General features: G+C 38.7%; 1 protein-coding gene across 2 annotated transcripts in view; it reads right to left on the bottom strand.

Annotated features, from left to right (window-relative positions):
• NR3C2 (nuclear receptor subfamily 3, group C, member 2) overlaps positions 1-20,251 on the bottom strand; it is a 488,297-nt gene that overhangs the window by 153,996 nt on the left and 314,050 nt on the right. For both annotated transcript variants that reach the window (XM_006886991.1, XM_006886992.1), the window contains exon 3: positions 10,879-10,995. In XM_006886991.1, coding sequence (XP_006887053.1) covers positions 10,879-10,995 — 117 coding nt within the window. The remainder of the gene's footprint in view (positions 1-10,878; positions 10,996-20,251) is intronic.

The following is a 20,251-nucleotide window of genomic DNA, read 5'->3' as shown; positions in this document are numbered from 1 at the left end:
TCTTTAGTATCTTGAATTCTTAGACTTTAGAGGCAGTAAATTGCATAAGAGGAAACTGCCCATTTTTCTCCTTCTGGGAAGCTTGTGGGTTAGAACCATCTGCCTTTGGTATTGCAGCGCAGCTTCTTACCAGTAGGCCACATTAAAAAAAATCTCTTTTTCAAGAATCTGGACTATATGAAGATGATTGTGATATCAGGATTGGAAGAACACTTATTACCATCAACCTGAATCATGCAGACAACACAAACTTGTTTGCTGAAAGGGAAGAGGATTTGAAACCCTTGCTGAAGAATATAAAGGACTATAATTTTCAATATTAATTACATCTCAACATCAAGGAAACATCCTCACCACTGAATCAACAGGCAAAATCATGATAGATTGAGAAAAAGTAAAGTTGTCAACAATTTCATCTTACTTGGATCTAAAATCAACATTCTCGGCATCAGCAGTGAAGAAATAAAAAAAGAACTAAAACAAAACCAACACAAAACACTGCATAGGGGAAATCTGCTGTCAAGGACCGCTCCAAGGTGCTAAAGAGCAATGATTCCATTTTAAAAACAAAGGTGCACCAAGTCCAAGCCATAGTCTTTGCAATTACTTGCTATGCTTCTGAAAGTTGGACATGAGACAAGGATGACAGAAGAACAGATGTCTTTGAGTTGTGGTATGGGAGGAGAGCACCTAATAGCTCATGGTCTGCCAAAAGAATAAAGGGGACATCAAGCTTGGGAAGACAGAAAGTCACTGAAAGGGAGGAAGACCCTTGACAAGATAGTTTGACACAGTGACTTGTCAACAATGGGCTCAAGTATATCAACAAGGTTGAGAATGGCACAGGATGCGGCAGAATTCAGACCTGTTATTCATAGCGTCACTATGAGTCTTGGTAGCCTTGATGGCACTTAAAAGTTTATTGCATGGCCAGAGTTAAGTGCCATACTTAATACTGCACAGGATTCACTGTCTAAAAGCTGACTGGGCTTAGCAGTATGCTCTATAAAATTCAGCTGAAGCTTTAAAATACACATTGAGCATCCTATTTGGAACATAGGTACATGAAAGTGACATGATTAACTCCTCTGGAGAATGCGACACAAAACAGTAAACTCACACTGACAGAACTATGACTTTCCAAAGCCACCAGTAGGAACTGTGGGAAGAGTGGCAGGCCCAGTGTGGGGCCAGAAAAGCTGCTATTTTCCCTTAAATTTCTCTGCTGACATTCTCCACATCTTCTGCTATATTTTCCTTTGCATGCAGCCTGAAGCTCAGCAGGATTTTAAACAAAAAGAATTGGTACTTGTGGCAGGAGGGAGGGAATAGGAAAAGGAAAGAGACATTCTATAGCTCTAATTTCAGAGAAATACAAATCCTCCGTTCCTCCCTCCTGTTTTCCAAGGAGGAGGGTAGTTCAGGGGACATGGTTAGGACTGTACACTAAGCAGCTCATGCTGTTAGTGCTGTGTGCCATTAAGTCAGTTCTGACTCACAGCAACCCTGTATGGCAGAGTTATTCACCCTATTGGATTTCCCTACATAGGGTTCTGGTGGCACAACAGTTAAACATTCACCTGCTAAGCTAAGGTGCTGGCGGCTTGAACTCATCCACTGCTTCATGGGAGAATGGTGGGGCAGTTTGCTTCCCTGAAGATTACAGCCTTGGAATCCCTGTGCAGCAGATTTACTCTGTCCTACATGGCTGCTATGAGGCAACTGCCATGCCAGCAGTGGGCGTAGTTTGGAGTTTTCCGTAATTTCCTAGGCTGTAAAGTGAGTCCACTGCCAGGCCTTTTCTTCAATGGAGTGGCTGGGGCTGGTGGGTTTCATCTGCAGAACTCTGGGTTAACAGACCAATGTCTAACCATCGCGTCACTTGGGCTACTTAACTAGCCCGAAGAGAAAGATATTCATGGAATTATTTTAGATTCTTGACAACTTTTAAAGGGGAAGCCTAACTTTGTTGCTAGCGTCATATCACTCACTAAATGAAAATGTCTTTCAAATGTTATATTAAATTTCTCTCATTTCCAAGACAAGTAGTTGGAAAGACGAGTGGTTAAAAAGGGGCTTAAAACACTGCTTTTCCAAGGGAAACAGAGGCAAGACTAGAACATATAAAAAAAGAATTAAAAATTTCTTCACATTGAAAGGCTAAATGTCACAAGATAGATTTTATTATCTTTTTTAAAAATATGACAGCATTATTCACTATCGCAAGAACATGGAAACAGCCCAAATATACAACCACAAATCAATGGAGTGAGAAATTATGGAACATTCACACAATGGAATACTATGCAGCACGCAGAAGCAATAACTTTGTAAAGTATTACCTAACTTGGGAGGGAATGGTGAGCATTGTGCTGAGTGAACTAACTCAGTTCTATAAGGATAAATATTGCATAAGACTGTTATAGCAGAATGAGTATAAGGATCCAGGAGGGGTGGGAGAGGCTGGAAGCAGAGGGATGTGGATGTGCAGGGGGAGTGGGGGATTAATCACTGGGTTGTACAATTTGATAGGTGGGGGAATGAGGGAAATGGAAAGAATTTTTTCAAATCTGTATTTGAATTTATTTGTAAATAAACTAGGAGAAAAAAAATAAAATAAAAAATATGAAAATGGCTTGAGTTTCTTTTTATTCAGATTGAAACTCAAGTCCAGTTTTAAAAAAATTACAAAGGAAAAAATTACAACATGCATTATCAAACTGTATAATTGACAAAAGTTAATAATTTTATAAATGAACTGGAAGTAATTGAACTGTAACTTGAATCAAACAAAAATACTAACTTTACACTTAATAGTGCCCTTTATGCTCATTTTTGATGCACTACTGCCAAAACGGGGGTCCACAGGCATAGTCCAAAGGTCTGCTCTTAATCAAGGCTGCATGTTGCCTGTGGTTCTAATCCACCAGTTGGTTCTGAGGAAGAAAGGCAGGCCATCTCCTCCTGTTGTGATTTACAACCTCAGAAACCGGACCGAGGGTTGCTATGAGTCAGAACCAAGTCGGTGGTAGTGAGTTCTTTCAACAGTTTCAACATCCAAAGGAAACTTTCTCACTAATAAATATCTTTTACCAGAAACCATAAAACCTTTCCTGCATATATAGAAACTAAAAAAAAATGATGTAAATTTGGTATCATTCATTGTGCCAGACCTCCTTTATACAAGTAAGCATGAGGAAAAACCTGTGTTCCACTGCTGTGATTAAGACTGTCACGGTCAAGTGCTATAAAAATAGTGTGTGTGGGGTGGAGGAGTCTAATTTCCACTAACTCCACAACAGCAAACAGCCCTCACCCACACTATCCACAGCCCATAACCATTCTCATGATGTTGCACATGCTTCCAGGCTCCTCAAGCCTACTTGTACCAATTCTAACATCAAACATCACTTCCAGAGTTGTCATGCTCTACTACGAGGTCTGCTAATCTGTTGAAGTGGCCAGGCCACACAGAACTTGCAGAACCATAATCATGATCATGGCGTTTATTAGGGAAGTTAACAGGTTACAATTTGGATAGGAAACTTCTCAGGGACAGAATTCTCCATTTAGGGCAGCTTTGGAAGTATGCTCTCAGGCCCTCTGACCTGCAGTCATATGGCTTTGAAGCTCTATTGTTGAGTACTACTGAGGTGGAGCTGACTCATAGTTGACCTTCCAGCAGCTTTTCAGAGGCAGTCAACTGCATGGGAGGAGACTGCCCATCAACATAGAGCTGACCCACGAATGGGTTTTCAGAGGCAGTAAACTGCACAGGAGAAGACCGCCCATCTTTCTCTCACAGTGTAGCTAGTGGATTTGAACTGTGGCCTTTGGATTGGCATTACAATTCCTCATCATTAAGTCACGAAAGCTCCCTATAAGCACTACTGTTGCTGTTCTGTTGGGTGCTGTTAAGTCAGAATGGACTCATAGCTGACTTTGCAGCAGGTTTTCAGAGTCAGTATATCACTTGAGAGGAGGCTGCCCATCCTTCTCCCACAGAGCTGGTAGATTTAAACCACATGCCTTTGGGATTACAGCATAGCAATTTTTACCTCTAGACAACCAGAGCCCCCTATAAGCTTTATTATTTCTGCCAGTTATGGCCTTCCCCCCCCTGCTTCAGTACTACAGTAAATTCAGGTAAAGGCTCTGGGCGCTTATTCTGGCTCTGTGGGGAAGGCGTCCCTGATCAGTTTTAATCTATGTCAGTTTCCGGTTTTTCTTCAGTGCTCAGATTTTCATCTGCAAAATTTCTGACCCTGAAAGACATGTACTATATTCTCAGATTTTTTCTTTCATGTAAGCGCTGAGAGTCCCATATTTTGCACCTACATCTGCTGAATTTGAGCTTGACAGGATCCCAGCACTGACCAATCACAGCTTCAGCAGTTACACACTTTGTTTGCAGGCTCTGACCCAGTCATGGGCTGAAAGTTTAAAGCTAGGAAAGCCATTCTGAACAACAAATCCACTATCTCACAGGGCTTCCTGGTTGATTTTAATCCACAGTCACCTTATGTCCAACAACGAAACCCATGCCAACCTAACAATCTTTGCTATGTCCGAGTCTGCGGCTGCAATCTCTGTGACAATCCTCTTATGCAAGTCTTCCTTTCTTTCCTTGACTGTCTACTATACCAAGCATAAGAATTTTTCCTCAGGGATTGCCCCCTTCCATTTCTCCACCCTTGCTTCTAAGGAACACTCTAGCTGTATCTATTCTAAAACAGATTTGATTTCTGGCAGTCAGGCGTATGATTCAAATCCATCAGTGACACAATGGCAGAAGGGTGGGCAATCTCCTCCCTTGTGATTTACGGCCTCTGAAAAATCCACGGGAGGGTCAGCTATGAGTTAGTTCTGATTCAACATCATATAGTAACAACATAATTCATATACATTAATTTTTTTCAGTCTTCCTTCTTTCCAGTTATTAGGATGCACATGTTATTGTTGTTAAGTGCTGGCCGACGGAAAACAGAGAGACCTCTTTCCGATGCTGCACCATCATCCCTATCATTGACATGCCTCAGTCCACTGCTGTGGCCTCTGTGTCAGCCCTTCTCACTGAGGGGACCAAAAACATGACCTGGGTCAGGTGCATTGTGGTTCTCAAAAAGACATTACTGCTTTTTAACATTTGTCAGATTCTTGAAGTTCACTTTACTAATTAATTCTTGCTTCCCTGGATGTTGATTCTGGATTCAAGTAAAATTAACTCCTTGACAACTCTCATGTTTTTCTGTTTATTGATGTTACACTCTGGTCTAGTTTTGAGGATTTTTATTTTTTTTTGAACTGAAGTGTAATCCATCCTGAAGGATATAGGTTTTGATCTTCATCAGTAAGTGCTTCAAGTCTTCCTTTTAGTAAGCAAAGCTGTGCCATCTGCACATCCCAGGTTGTTAATAGCCTTCCTCCAATCCTGATATCACATTCTTTCTCATATATTCCAGTTTCTTAGACTACCTGCACAACATACAAATTTGGTATGTGTGGTGAGAGGATATAACCCTGATACACATCTTTCCTGGCTTTAAATTTCATATTAGGCCCTTACTCTGTTCAAATGCCTACCTCTTGGTCTAGGACCACATGAGTACAATTTAAATGTTCTGGAATTCCCATTCTTTGCAATATTATCCAAATTTGTTATGACCCACAGAGTCAAACATCTTAGTACAGTAAATAAAACAAGTAAACACTTTTTGGCATGCTTTATTTTCAACCAAGATCCATTTGATGTACGTCAAGATATTCTTCATTCAAAAGCTTCTTTTGAATCCAGCTGGAATTTCTGGAAGTTCTCTGTTCATGCACTGCTGCAATCATATCGTAATTACCTTGAGCAAAAAAAAATATTACTTTCATGTGACATGATATTGTTCAATAATGTCCATCTTCAGTGGGGTTGCCCAGTTGGTTGGACAGGTTGATGTCTTCTAAAGCACAGCATAGAGAAGTAAGCACTTACAGTGTTGCTTAAGGTGCCCAGCTACAATGTCTGTTAATATATACTGCATAACATTTATGAAGTAATGCAAAGACTCTATAATTCAACTCATTGCTGTCAAGTTGGAACGGATACATAGCTGACCCCCAGTAAGTTTCCAAAGTTCTAAACTGCATGTGAGGGGATGGTCTATCTCTCTTTAGTGGAGCAGCTGGTGAATGTCCACTGCCGGAAAAGCAGCCTTTCAGGCCTAACAGAGCTAGCCGTCCTATAGACTACGCCACCAGAACTCCCAGTGTTTATTTTTTTCCTTGATATAGATGATGAATTTTACAATTTCGTAGATAAGGAGTTCATATTTAAAACAGTATGTCATCTAGGTGATAAATCATTAACAATTTCTTCTTATCTTCAGTCACATGCTACCAAGGTAATATTTTATGTCACATATAAGATTTAGATATTAGACAAAGAGAGTAGCATGGTATACTGGAAACATGATCAGACCAAGAGCCCAAAGACCCAAGGTTTAACTTGAATCTTTATCTCACTGGCTGTGGATTCTCTGAGAAGGCCACCTACTTCCCTGAGAGTCAGAAGCTTTTCCTCAACAAAAGAAGACAATTCCCAAAATTCCAAGAGTTGCTGACTGATTAACATGAGTTCACATTAATTGGGGGAGAAGAATTTTGAAAAGAAGGTTGAGAAAAGCTGCACAACTTGAATGTAATCAGTGTCACTGAACTGTTAAAGTGAAACTTGTTGAACTGGTGTGTGTTTTCAACAATGAGAGAATGATTATTTTTTTAAAAAGTGAGACCATTTTGTTAAAGCACATGTCAACTCTGGTGAGCTTTGCCACCACCACCTTTACCTTACATACAGTGAGTGATCACTCAGTTACTTCATCCTCATCACAGCCTATGAAGCAGTAATGCTGATAAATTCAAGTTGAATAAGAAGAAACTGTGCACACAGAGAGGGGAGCCTAAGATTACAATGCTAGCAAATGCCTAGGACAGGTATTTGACTCTAGAACCTGCTCTGTAGCCAGCAGGGTCCTCTCACTCTGAGGTGTTTTATAAGTCATTAAAAAGGCTCTCCATCAGCATGTCTCAGCTGGTCACCGCTCACCCCCTTCTTCATCTCTGAAAGTCCCTCTTGCTTTGTTGGCATCCAATTCTACTTCATAGTTCTGACTTCTAGTCACTTGAATATGCAAAGCAAAGAAGGCTGAAGTCTCATATTATTTATTTTTCAAGTTACTTTCTTCTAAAATAGGCAGCATGTGTGCACAATGCATGCAATCAATATAATGTAAAATTTAAAGGTACAAAAGGATATACAGCAACAGTCAATTTTTCTTTTCACCCATGTATCTAAGCTTCCAAATAATTTCTCTGAAATAATCAGCATTGTTGGTTTCTTGTCTATCAGTCCAGAAATATTCTATAAAACGTGTATTTCTGAAAAAAAATACATAACTCATTGCATATGAAAAATACTACTTTGCAACCTTACTTTTCCCTCAGTAATCTCCTGGAGATCAGTCCATATTAGTACTTATTTCCATGTGCCATTGAGTCAAATCTGACTCATAACTACTCCCGTGCACCAGAGTAGAACTCTGCTTTACAGGGTTCAATGGCTACCTTTTCAGAAGCAGGCTGTCTTGACATGTGCAAAGTACATAACAGGAAGTCTTGCCAAACTTCCTTCTAAGGAACATTCTGGCTATATTTCCTCCAAGATAGACTTATTTTTTTTTTCATTCTTTTAGTAGTCCATGGTATATTCAATATACTTCACAAATACCATGCATAATAGTCAACTAAATAAGCATGGCTCCTTTTATTCACATGAATATCTATAGAATGGTCTGGAATATATTTAAACAATCATAAATAGGTGACTAATTCATTTCTGATATTTAACAATTCTATAAAAATATCCTATGTCTAGACTGCAAGAGTATGTTGCTGTTAGGTGCCATCGAGTCGAGTATGCATCATAGCAACACTATGAACAAACAATCAGAACCATGCTCTATCCTGCGCCATCCTCACACTTCCTGATACACAAGAGCCCATTGCAGCAGTCACCGTGTCAATCCACCTGGTTGAGGGTCTTCCTCTCTTTTGCTGACCCTCTACTCTTCCTAGCACCATGTCTCCAAGGAATAGCCTCTTCTAGCAACATGTTTAAAGTATGTGAGGTGAAGCCTCATTATTCTTGTCTCCAAAGAGCACTCTGGCTGCACCACCTTCAAGACTTATCTGTCTGTTCTCTTGGCCGTCCGTGGAATGTTCTCTTCTCCAACACCACAGCTCAAAGGTGTCAATTCTTTTTCTGTCATCCTTATTCATTGTTTAGCTCTCAGACACAGAGCAAGAGATTGGAAAGACTATGGTCTGAATCACATTAGGCCTCAAACTGCCATCATTTCTCCTCAATAATTTGCAAGAGTATAATCAGGATAAATTCCTAGAAATGGAATTGTTGAGTCAAAGGGTATTTGGTTTTCAATGCGTTATTTGAAAAGCTAAATTGCTCTTCACAGTTATATTAATTTATACTTCCTTTCCAAATGAATGAGATTATCTTTGAATGTGGCTTTGTTTCTATATTTTCATCAAACAGTATGTCATAAAAAATGTTTTGTCTTTGCCAATTTAAAAAAGATTATATCTCATTTTACTTATCACTTCTATCATGATTGTGATTGTTGTGAACCATCAAGTTGGAACCTCCCCGTAGCTCAACCTCCACTGGGTTTTCAGAAGCAGTTAGATCACATGGGGGCTGCTGGTGGATTTGAACCATTTGCCTTTGAAATAGCAGTGCAAATACTTACCACTAGGCCACCAGAGCTATTACAATTGTTGTTAGGTGTCACTGAGTCGTGTACCTACTAATCATAGAAACCCTATGAACAGTGGATCTGAACCCTGTCCTGTCCTGTACCGTCTTCACGCTTCCTGACACACTACAGCCTATTGTGGCAGTGATTACATCAATCCATCTGGATTGAAATTATTTTTTTTTAAAAAAACCCACAAACAATTGTATTACTTTTTCTTTGAATAGGATTTATTTGTTGCTGTTGTTGATTGTCTTAGAGTCAAGTACAACTCATAGCAACCCTATGAACAAAATGCCTGAAGCCTTGCTACAACTTTCAACATTTATTAGAGTTCATAGATTTTCCAGAGGCATGTTGTTTAGGAAGTGGATGCCATTCCTGCTTCCAAAGTACGTATATATTCTATATTAATTTTTCCAGTGAGTTGGCTCTTACTAATGGATTTGTAGATGTCCTTTTGTATTTGGTAAGAAATAAATTCTATGTAAATTGGAAATATCTGCCTTTCTCTTCAGTTTCTAACTTATCAGTTACTTTTTTGGAAATATCTGATTTGTGATTTGTCTTGATATTCTCAAAAAAAGTTACAGCTTGTGAGTTTATTTCAAATTTAAGTCTTTTGCGTTTGAGGAATATAAAAGCAATTGGTACCCAAACCAAGCAACTGGTATGTTCTGTGGTTATTTTTCAAAGATTAAATCTTAGAAAGATCAGAATTAATTTTGTTGTACAGTAAGATTTTCTTGTTTTCCAGATGGATATTCAGTTGTCCTTATTAAAAATATTACCTATTGATGAATATCCTTTCCTCCCCAATCTGAATGCCAGCTTCATCATACACAACCTTAAAACACTATTTATATCTATTTCAGAATTTCTTTATGGGTCTAAGATGTGTCTGACAACCAACACACCAACATCACAATCTATTTTAATTACTATAGCTGTATAACAACAATTAATGTTTTACAATATGGTGGGGCTGTGATTATATACCGTTGAGTTGGGACTGACCCATAGTGGACTCTCTGGTGGGTTTTCAGAGGCAGGTAAGCACATGGGAAGGAAATTGCCATCTATTTCCTCCAATCAGTTAGTGGATTTGAATCACATGCCTCTGGGTTGGTAGCACAAACTCTCATCACTAAACCACCAGAACTTCCTAGTGTGGGGTTAGTTCCCTCATTATTTGTCCTTGTCAGAATTTTCCTGATCTGTCTGGGATTTTTTTTAGAAATTCAGAATTTACTGGTATTATTTCTGTCGTAACTGTTAGGTGTCACTGAGTTGACTACTGCTCATAAAGAGGCTTTAGTCATTAAACTGACATCCTTACTCTTTAGCACTTTAAAGAGGTCCTTGGCATCAGATTTGCCCAATGTAATATGTCTTGAGTCCTTGAATGCTCATACTTGGATTGTAGATCCAAGTAAAATGAATTAATTGACAACCCCATTACGACTGTGATTTATTACTAAATTAACTTTAAAAAACCTGCTATCATTAGGATATCAAATCTTACCATCAAGGACATCACAAATTTATTTATTTTGTTCATGTCTTCCTCTTTTATGCCTTTATCTCTCTTTATGAGGCTCTGTAATATTTTAAAAGTTTTTGCTTTTTTCCACTTATGTTTTTATTACCCTTACATTTACTCCTAGAGTTAAAAATATACTTCTGTATAGTTACTGATAACACATTTAGATCTTATTTATAAAACAGACACAACAAAACCCCCTACCTGTTAGCTACAATCTTATATTTAAAAAAAATCACTAATTTTTGTTTTGATATTGGTAAAGTTCCAGGTTCTTGAAACTAGCAAACTCAGTTTTTAAAATGTTCCGAGGACAAGAGCTACATAACAAATCTCTTTTAAAATTCCAGCTACAAAATACTTTTCTCCTGAAATATTTTAATATCAGAAATAGAACTTTTTAGATTTTTAGGAAGCTCCGATTCATCTGCAATTTTGGAAGTATAGAGATTTTAGTCGTGCAAATCTATGGGGAAAAAAACTCCATAAAATTAAAATGGAAAGCACTAAATTTACCTCCTAAATTCATTCCAGCTTGAAGACATTTCTGAAGTCTGCAGGCAGGACAATTCTTGCGTCGAATCTTATCAATGATGCAATCATTTCTTCCAGCACATAAATAGTTGTGTTGCCCTGGTTAAAAGAAAAAAAAATATGGGTATGAACTAATACAAAGTACTGACCTAGAGGTAAGAAGCTGCAGTGCAATCTGAAAGGCATGAGGTTCAAATCCACCAGCTGCTCCCTAAAAGAAGGATGGACAATCTCCTCCTGTGGGATTAGATGGCCTCTACAAACTCCCTGGAGAGTCAGCTCTGTGTCAGTTATGAGTTGACAGCACACATCAATCAGAACTTTCCTCTTTTTTGGTCTTGAAATGTCTTTTTTTAAAAAAAGTAGAGGGAAATATTTAAGGCTAAATTAATACCACATTTTCCAAATACGTTTTCACGTAAATCATGCCATATATTTTCGATTTAAAAAATTTTTTGATAACTGTCTGAGCTCTTTTAGGCGACGGTAGTAATTCCATTCATTCATTCATTAACAGTGACAGTTCAGATAAGACTATGCTGCAGCTACTTAAGCTTCTATTGGGAAGACTTCTACTTTAGAACTGGAAAGGCTTACTTATCTCATTGGACAGGTCAAATATAACCTCAGAGAACTCAGACTTAGGCAAAGTATATGCTTGTATAAAGTATACACTTGCTACTATGCATCAGAGAGCTGGACGATGACTAGGGATGATACAAGGAGAGCTGATATCTTCTCCAGCTGTGGCGCTGGAGAAGAGTACTGAATATAACATGGACTGCTAGGAGAATTGATACAGGCCATGGTCTTTGCAATCACTTGTTATGCATCAGACAGTTGGACAATGACCAAGGAGGATAGAAAGAGAATTGATGCCTTTGAGCTGTGGTGCTGGAGAAGAGTATTGAGAATACCATGGACTGCTAGGAAAACAAACAGATTTGTCCAGAGTTAAATCGGGTGGCTCCTTGGAGGCAAGGATTCTGAGGCTCCGTCTAACATACTTTGGACATGTTGTGAGGAGAGACTGGTCCTTGGAGAAGGACATCATGCTTGGGAGAGTGGAGAGACAGCACAGGAGGGGAAGACCCTCTATGAGGTGGATTGATTCAGTGACTGGGATAATTGGGATGGGAGTGTCAGAAACAGTGCGACTGGCACAGGACAGAACAGAGTTTGGGGGCTGTTGTACATAGGGTCGCTATGAGTCGCAAGTGACTCGACGGCACATAACAACAACAACAACAACAACAGCTAGGAGAACAAACAAGTTTGTTCTGGATAGGGTGAAACCAGGCTACTCTTGGAGACAAGGATTCTAAAGCTTTGTCTGACAGAATTTGGACATGTTGCAAGAGAGATCAGTCCTTGGAGAGGGATGTCATGCTTGGTAGGGTGGAGGGACAGCGCTGGAGGGGAAGGCCCTCTATGAGGTGGATTGATTCAGTGACTGGGGTGATGGGGATAGGTTTATCAGAGACAGTAAGATTGGCACAGGACAGAGCAGGGTTTAGGGCTGTTGTACATAGGGTCACTATGAGTCACAGGTGACTTGATGACATATTACAACAACAACAACAGTATATAGTTTGAGAGTAGAAACTATTGGCAAAACAAAATTTGTGACCTACCTCTACTAGTCACTCATTTATTAAAGCATATTTTCTGAACAACTACTAGGCATCAAATATCTCCACAGCACTAGAGAAACAGCAATGGGTGCAACAAATAAAAGGGTCTGCTTCTGTTAGCTCTCATTTTAGTGAGAGGAGATGTATGATAGATAAGCATGTAAAATATATAAAAATCAATGTAACAGGGAAGTGAAGATAGGAGGGGTCATTCCATTTGGTGCAGGTCACAAGGTTGTTAAAAGTTTGGAAAGAGTGGACACAGAAGTCTTTATTGGAAAGAACTTTATAATGATCATTTGACAGGAATGAGGGAACTAACTGGTGATCTAGTAGAGAAAACATCATGAAGAGGCAGAAGGGAAAGCAAATGAGTTGGGGGCCGGAAGCGGGATGTCTGACATATTCAGGGAGCAGTGGCAAGAAAAAAGTGCTGAAGAGGAGGGAGAATGATGGAAAATAAGAGACAGAAAGTTATCACGAGTCTGGACATGTAGGACCTCCCAGGTCTTGGTCAAAAATTTTACTTCAACTGCGATGGGAAATAACCCGACAAGAGGACTTTTAAGCAGAAGAGCGATGTGTTCTGATTTACAGTTAATAAGATCACGCAGGCTATTGTGTGGAAAACTGACTGCAGTGAATCAAAGGCGTTAGTGGGAAGACCCGAGGTGGAAGGGCAGCACTACAATCTAGTGCAATAATGGGGTAGCAGTGACAGCCACAAGAATAGCTAAATTAGAGATGCATTTGGAAGGTAGAGCTTCCAGGACCTGCCAATAGCCCAGACACAAGACATGAGAAACAGAGGATTCTTGGACTGAATAATTAGAAAACAGTGCTGCCAATAATTAAGATGGGGCAACCATTGTTATAAAAAGCTAAGGAAAGGTGAAAAGTAGTGTTGGATTGCTACCAGAAATGAGAAGGGAGGAAATGGAGAGTCAAAATTAGTAAATAGATAAAAAAATTCCCACTGCTGTGGAATTGGAACTGATTCAAAGCTGATCCTCCAGAGAGTTCTCAGAGGCTATAAATCAGAGAGGAGGAAACTGTGCTTTTTTTCTCCTACAGAGCAGCTGGTAGATTAGAACTGCACACATATTAAGATGGGTGAGGGGACTGGTAATATTCAGTAAGGGGATGATCAGCACAAAACCACTAAAGAAAGACAGACGTACAGAGAGAGAGAAGGTTTATTGAAAATCAGAATTGCAAGGAAGAAGTGGGAAAAGTGCAATTATATTATGAGTATCAAAATGAATGTTGTTGTTGTTGTTGTTGTGTACCATAAAGTAGGAACTGACCCACAGATACCCCCGTCCCAGTGCATTTTCAGAGGTAGTAAATCACAGGGGCAGAAATTGCCCATCCTTCTCCCATGGGGGGGAAAAAATATAATGTTACTGAACAAAAAAAGAAAGTATGAATGAAAAATCAATTTTCTTTGTAAACGCTCACTCAAATCACAATAAAAAGGAAAATTAAGAAATAAAATGTGGAAGGCAATGAGAGGATGTGGTTTATGGGGAATTAGGACACACAGTCTAGCGCATCTTAAGGTGGAATTGTCTGATATGTAAGTGGGGGGGGGTTTCTAGTCAGCAATTAGATACACAGGTCTGGAGTTAATGAGAGGTCAGAGCTGGAGACAGAGTCAAGCTCAGGAGGTTATTTTAAAACAGAAGAGTGGATGAGATTATATAAAGAGTGAATATACACTGGAAAGGAAAATTAGGTCCAAGACGAAGTTGTAGATGTTTGAAATTATTCAGCTAAAAAGAGAGACCGAATTCCATGGGTTGCTATGAAACAGTGAACAGTCTCTAAAGCTCTTCAGTCTCATACCCATCACATTTTCTTGGTCAAAATTAATACATTATCTGCAATAGGGAGAAAATAGATAATAAAAAATTTTCTAGTATCACCTCATTCTCCTATACCATCATCCTAGGAAATTACTGCTAGTAATCCTGCTTGTGACCCACAAAAGAGCTGAAAATAAAAACCTTCCCATACTTAGATGTTCTAATTGTCACACTTTGTTAGTCCATACTGTAGCTGGTAACTATGAGAATGGTGGAGTTACATACACCCAGAAATACAAGGGGTAAATGGTGGGGGTGGGGAGGAACTCCTTTTTTGATACACTAATTTCAAAGCATCCACTTTCCTTAAGAAAGCCTCTGTTAAAGCCTGGTAACTAGGTAAGTGGTTGGCAGCAAGAATTCACTCATAAACTTTATTTACTCAATCTGCTAATAGGAAAGGCACAGGGGGAATGAGACCCTGGCTAGGATGCTCTTTACATCAGGACGCAGCACAAAATTCTGTTTAGAGAAGGGCAGGCTTGGAAAAAGGTCCTTGGTAAGTCACCACAAGGGCCCTGGACTCAAAGATGGATGACAGAGGAAGGAAGAAGAGGAACAGAGGAAGTAAGAGAAGTAGAGGGAGAGAGTAGAGGCAGTAAGGGGAAAGATGAAAAGATAAGAAGATCTTGAACACAATTTCAACGTAATCAAAATGGATTTTAAAATGGCATTTCAAAAATCACTTAAAACATCCTAGACCATCATCTGTATGATCTCTAGTTTGACTTTCTCAGAAACAAGTATTTCTCAGTTGATAACACAAAGTCTCAGCTTTTGAATTCACCTCAGGCCCAGCGAGTGTGACAGGGTTGGAGGTCAGAATCTTGGACTTCAAGCTTGACACGCTTTGCCTTTTATTATGTGTATGACCTTGGGAAAAAATTTAACCCTACTGAGCCTCACTTCCTTAGATGAACCCACAAAATGAGAACAATATCTACCTGGTAAGGAAGTGATACAATTTTTACATTAGCCTTAAGTATGAAACATCATTAGTGTACAATAAATGATAGTAATTTTATCAATAATTCTAGAAAATACTTGGAATCTAAAATTATATATCCAAGGAAAATATTTTTTTCCATTTAAAGATAAACTAGCCTGAGTCAAAAGAAGGCTAAGAAAATATTACCCAGAGCACATCACTAGAAATGCAAAAGGAAGTTTTTTAAGCTGAAGGGAAATGATACTAGATGAAAATCTGGATATACAGAAAAGAACAAACTGGAAATGCTCAATATATGAGAAGTTTTCTAAGAAATTTTCTTAAAATTCTTCAAAAGTAAAATTATTATTTAAAACCAAAATAGTAAAACTATATTATGGGATGTTGTTCATTGTAATTGAGTCGAGCATGATTCATAGGGACCCTATGAACAAAAGGCCTGAAAGCCTTTCTGTAACTATTGTCGTTTCTCAAAGTTCATAGACTTTCCAGAGACATATTGTTTAGGAAGTGGATGCCACTCCTGCTTCCAAACCTGTCTTAAACTTGGAGCTCCACCAAACACTGTCCACAATGGGTCACTGTTATGGCATTTGAGACCCCAATGACAGGTTCGGCATCAGAGCAACCCCAGGTTACCTCAGGACAGCAAACTGACAGAAGAGTGCTGTATCACTTAGAAGAATGTTCCTTCAAAATAAAATAATAACTTACTTTTAAATACAAAGGCCCTCCACTGAGGTCTTGTTGACTCTAAACAAGAGGCTTAAATAAAAACAGCCCTAGGCTTTTTGTTTTTCTTGCTTTTTATTCCTCCTTTTTGTTGTTGGCCTTGTGCTGTGCTTGTTTACAAAAGATGTTATTTTTAGATGTTCATTAAAATGAAAAAATAAATAAATAAAATTTAAAAAAAATGTTATTTTTGTTTAACCAAACATTAAAAAACATTAAAAAACCAAAAAAACCCCAAGCCTATATAATGTTGTTGTTGTTGTTGTTATGTGCCATCAAGTTGCCTGCAACCCATAGTGACTCTACACATAGCAGTTCTGAACCCTTCACTGTTCTGAGCCAGTCTCTAATTCTGACATACTAATCCCCATTTTTCCAGTTATGTATCTCATCAGGGGTCTTTGTCTCCTGCGTTGTACCTCTACCATTCTTAGCATAATGTCCATCTCCAAGGACTTGTTCCTTCTGGCCATGTGTCCAAATTATGAGACAGAACTTTAAAATCCTAGCCTCTAAGGAGAGACATGGTTTAATTCTCTTCAATGCAGACCTATATGTTTCCTTGGCACTCTATGATATGGTCATGACTCTTCTCCAGCACCACAACTCAAAGGCATTTATTCTTTCTGTCACCCTTAGTCATTGTTCAGCTCTCCGAAGCATAATAAGTAATTGCGAAGACCATGGCCTGGATTAGGCACACCTTAGTTGCTAGACAAACACTGTTGCTTTTAAGCATTCTGGAGAGGTCCCAACAGCAGATTTTCCCAATTCAATTTACCTTTTGATTGACTGCCTGACTGCTGGTATTAAGAGTGTTGATTTTGGAGTCGAGCAATCTTTAATTGCTAGCAATCTCAATCTCTTCTCCTTCTACCATGGTGCTGCCAAGTAGCCCAGTGGTGGGATTCCTTTGTCTTCTTGATGCTGAGATTTAATCCATACTGAGGACTACAGTCCTTGACCTTCTGCAGCAAGCACTTCAGATCTTCTTCAGTTTCAGCAAGCAGGGTTGTGTCATCTGCATATGGTAGGTTGTTGATGAGTCTTCCTCCAATCCTGATGCCACATTCCTCCTCATAAAGCCCTGCTTCCCGAATAATCTGTTCTGCATACAGATTGAAAAGGTATGTGGCCAGAATGCATCCCTGATGCACTCCTTTCCTGATTTTGAACCATCCAGTGTTTCCTTGCTCTGTTCTGAGGACTGCTTCCTGGTCCAAGAATAGGTTTCACATAAGCAAAATCAAGTGTTCTGGGATTCCCATTTTCCTCAAAGTTAGCCACATTCACACAAGCATGTAACAACAGTATCTGTAACTACTATAATACATGTCTGTAAATATTAGGTCTTGTTTCCACAAATTCCTTAAGTTCCTTCTTTTCTGTGAATAACCTAATTTTTATTTTCTATCTTTGCTGAATATAAGATCTATGGCTGGCAATCATGTTGTTGTTTTTTTTCAACTTTCTATATATGCTATCTCATAGTCTTTTACCTCACATATATATGTAAATATTTGAAAGCATAGCACAAATGTGTTTGTATATATTCACAAAACTTATGACAAAACAGTACAAAGGGCAGGATGGGATATTAGTGAAATTCTTCTTCAAATTTATACATTACATTTGAAAAAACAAAACATTCACTGCTATCTCTCCATTGGCTTGCTAAGGCTGTAAATTGTATGGAAGGAGATAGTGCATTTTTCTCCCTCAGAGTGGCTGATGGATTCAAAGTAGCAGAAAGACACAGCTTTTGGGTCAGTAAAGCAACTCCTTATAGATCAGAGATGCTATACTATTTAAGGTGGCTTGTAATAGGTTATCATTGACCAACAGTGGGCGTAAGCACAGCAAAGATGGCAAGGATAAAGCAGGATGGAGCAGGGTTTCGTGAGGTTGGTCCCAGGACCACTGTAAGTCAGAGTTGACTCAATGGCACCTAACACAACTAGTCATGACTTGCAATCCACTCCATGGCAATACAATTGCTGCATTGTGTGTGTGTGTGTGGGGGGGGTGTTTGGGGGTGTTTTGTTGGTTTTTTTTTGGCCTGTCATGATCAGTTAAGAGTATGTACTATAGTCCTAAGAGCACTGCTCATAGCACGCTCCCTAGCCCAGCAGTGTGAGAACCTCTGAGGAATGAGTTAGAAAGTTAGACTCATGGACCTCATGCTGAATATGACCTCAGAAAACCTGGGCAAAGGGCCTAAAAGTATATGCTTTGTCTAAATCTTACTAATTCTGACGCATGCTAAAGATTGAGAAATATCACCTTAGAGCAACCACTAGAATAAGGGGACAGAGAGGTGCTAAAGAGAGGACTGAGGTGTAAAAAGTTAAACTGAATGCAAAAGAACTTAGCAGAAAAGGTAAAACAGAGGAACAAATAACAAAGGTGATAAATGCAAAACAAATGCCAAGACAATTTATGGAAATTCAAAAGCAATAGTTAAATTAAATGTAAATGGTCTTAACACTCCAAGCAATACTTAAGACCCAAGTGTATAGTAATAGGTATTTCAAACATAAAGGCACAGACAGGTTACATAAAGGATGAGAAAAGGTATAACATTTAGTAAGTATTAGAAAGCTGATGTGGCTATATTAAAAGCAAACAAAGTCAACAATACAGAGTAATACCTAATGTAAAGCAAGTCATGCTATAATGATCTTTGTAGACATAAGAATCATAACTCCTAAATATGTCTGCACATCTTAGTAAAGCTTCAACATACAATAAGCAACAACTGATGAAAACTAAAGACAAGAAAATATAAACTCAAAATCGTAGTTGGTCATTTACGAACTGCTCTTTCAGAATACTGATTACTGTAAAGAAAATCAGAGAGTACATAGATGATCTAAACAGTATTACCAACCATGCTGACCTAATTAACATTTAGGTCACACAGTTGTATAATACACACATTCTTTTCAAGTGCACATGGAACAATCAGTGAGATAGATCATATCTCAAACTATAAAACAAGTAGAAAATTTTATAAGGCTGTCAATCATAGACTGTTTTCTGATCCCAAAAGAACTAAATTATAAATCTGTAACCAAAATAAAACAAATTGGAAAATTAAGCATCACATTTCTAAATAATTTATGTCATACAAATCATGAGAGGAAGTCTGGTGGCCTAATGGAGAGGGAGTTGTGCTGCTAATCCAAAGCTGGATGGTTCAAATTCACTAGCTGCTCTTCTAGAGAAAGACAGGCAATTTTCTCCTGTGTGACTGACAGCTTTGGAAACTTAAAAAATGAGTGGTGATTAAAAACAAAATAAAAAAAAATTGTGGGATTTTTAAATTAGAAAAGAAACACATTTAACATTAATGATCTAAGCTTTCTCTCTTATGTAATTACAAAGAGAAAAAGAAGCCTTAACCTCAACGGCTGCCATGGAGTAAATTTACATAAAGAAACCATGTAGGTGAATGGAACTGTACAACAGTGTCTCCAATGCAGTCATCATATGGAAGCAAATTGCCACACCTTTCTTCCTATGGGTGGCTGGTGGGTTGAACCACGGACCTTTTGGGTAACAGCTGAACTCTTAAGCTCTGTATCACCAGAGTGGTTTTAAAGCAATTGTTGTTAAGTGAATGTCATGAAGTCAGTTTCAAATTACAGTCACCCAAAAGACAAAAGAATGAAACACTGTTCAGTCTGGCACTATTTCCACAACTAACTGTCATGTTTAAGTCCATTGTTGCAGACACCGTGTCAAGGTATCTCGTTGCAGGTCTTCCTATGTTTTTCTAACCTCCACTTTATCAATCATGACATCCTTCTCTAGAGACTGGTACCCCTTGGTCCAAAGGACAAGAGATAAAGATTCACTATCTGTTCTTCTAAAATGCATTCAGACTGTATTTCTTCCAAGACAAAATTGTCCTTCTGTAAATCTATGGCATATTAAAAATAGCCATCATCATAATTCATAAGAATTAATTCTTTTTCACTCTTCCTTATTTATTTTCCATCGTTCACATGTGTATGCTGTGTACTGGTGAGTCAGGACAGACTCATAGCTGACCGACCCTCCAGTGGGTTTTCAGAGGCAGTAAACTGCATGGGAGTTAAATGCCCCTCTTTTTTCCTATGAGTGGTTGGCAGATTCAAACTACGTGCCTTTGGATTGGCAGCATAATT

Source organism: Elephantulus edwardii, unplaced genomic scaffold (genome assembly GCF_000299155.1).
Source record: "Elephantulus edwardii isolate Elephantulus edwardi_28Jun2011 unplaced genomic scaffold, EleEdw1.0 scaffold00053, whole genome shotgun sequence".
Classification (NCBI taxonomy): domain Eukaryota; kingdom Metazoa; phylum Chordata; class Mammalia; order Macroscelidea; family Macroscelididae; genus Elephantulus; species Elephantulus edwardii.
The sequence above is the reverse complement of the archived record's forward strand: the minus strand, read 5'-3'. Positions and strand labels throughout refer to the sequence as shown.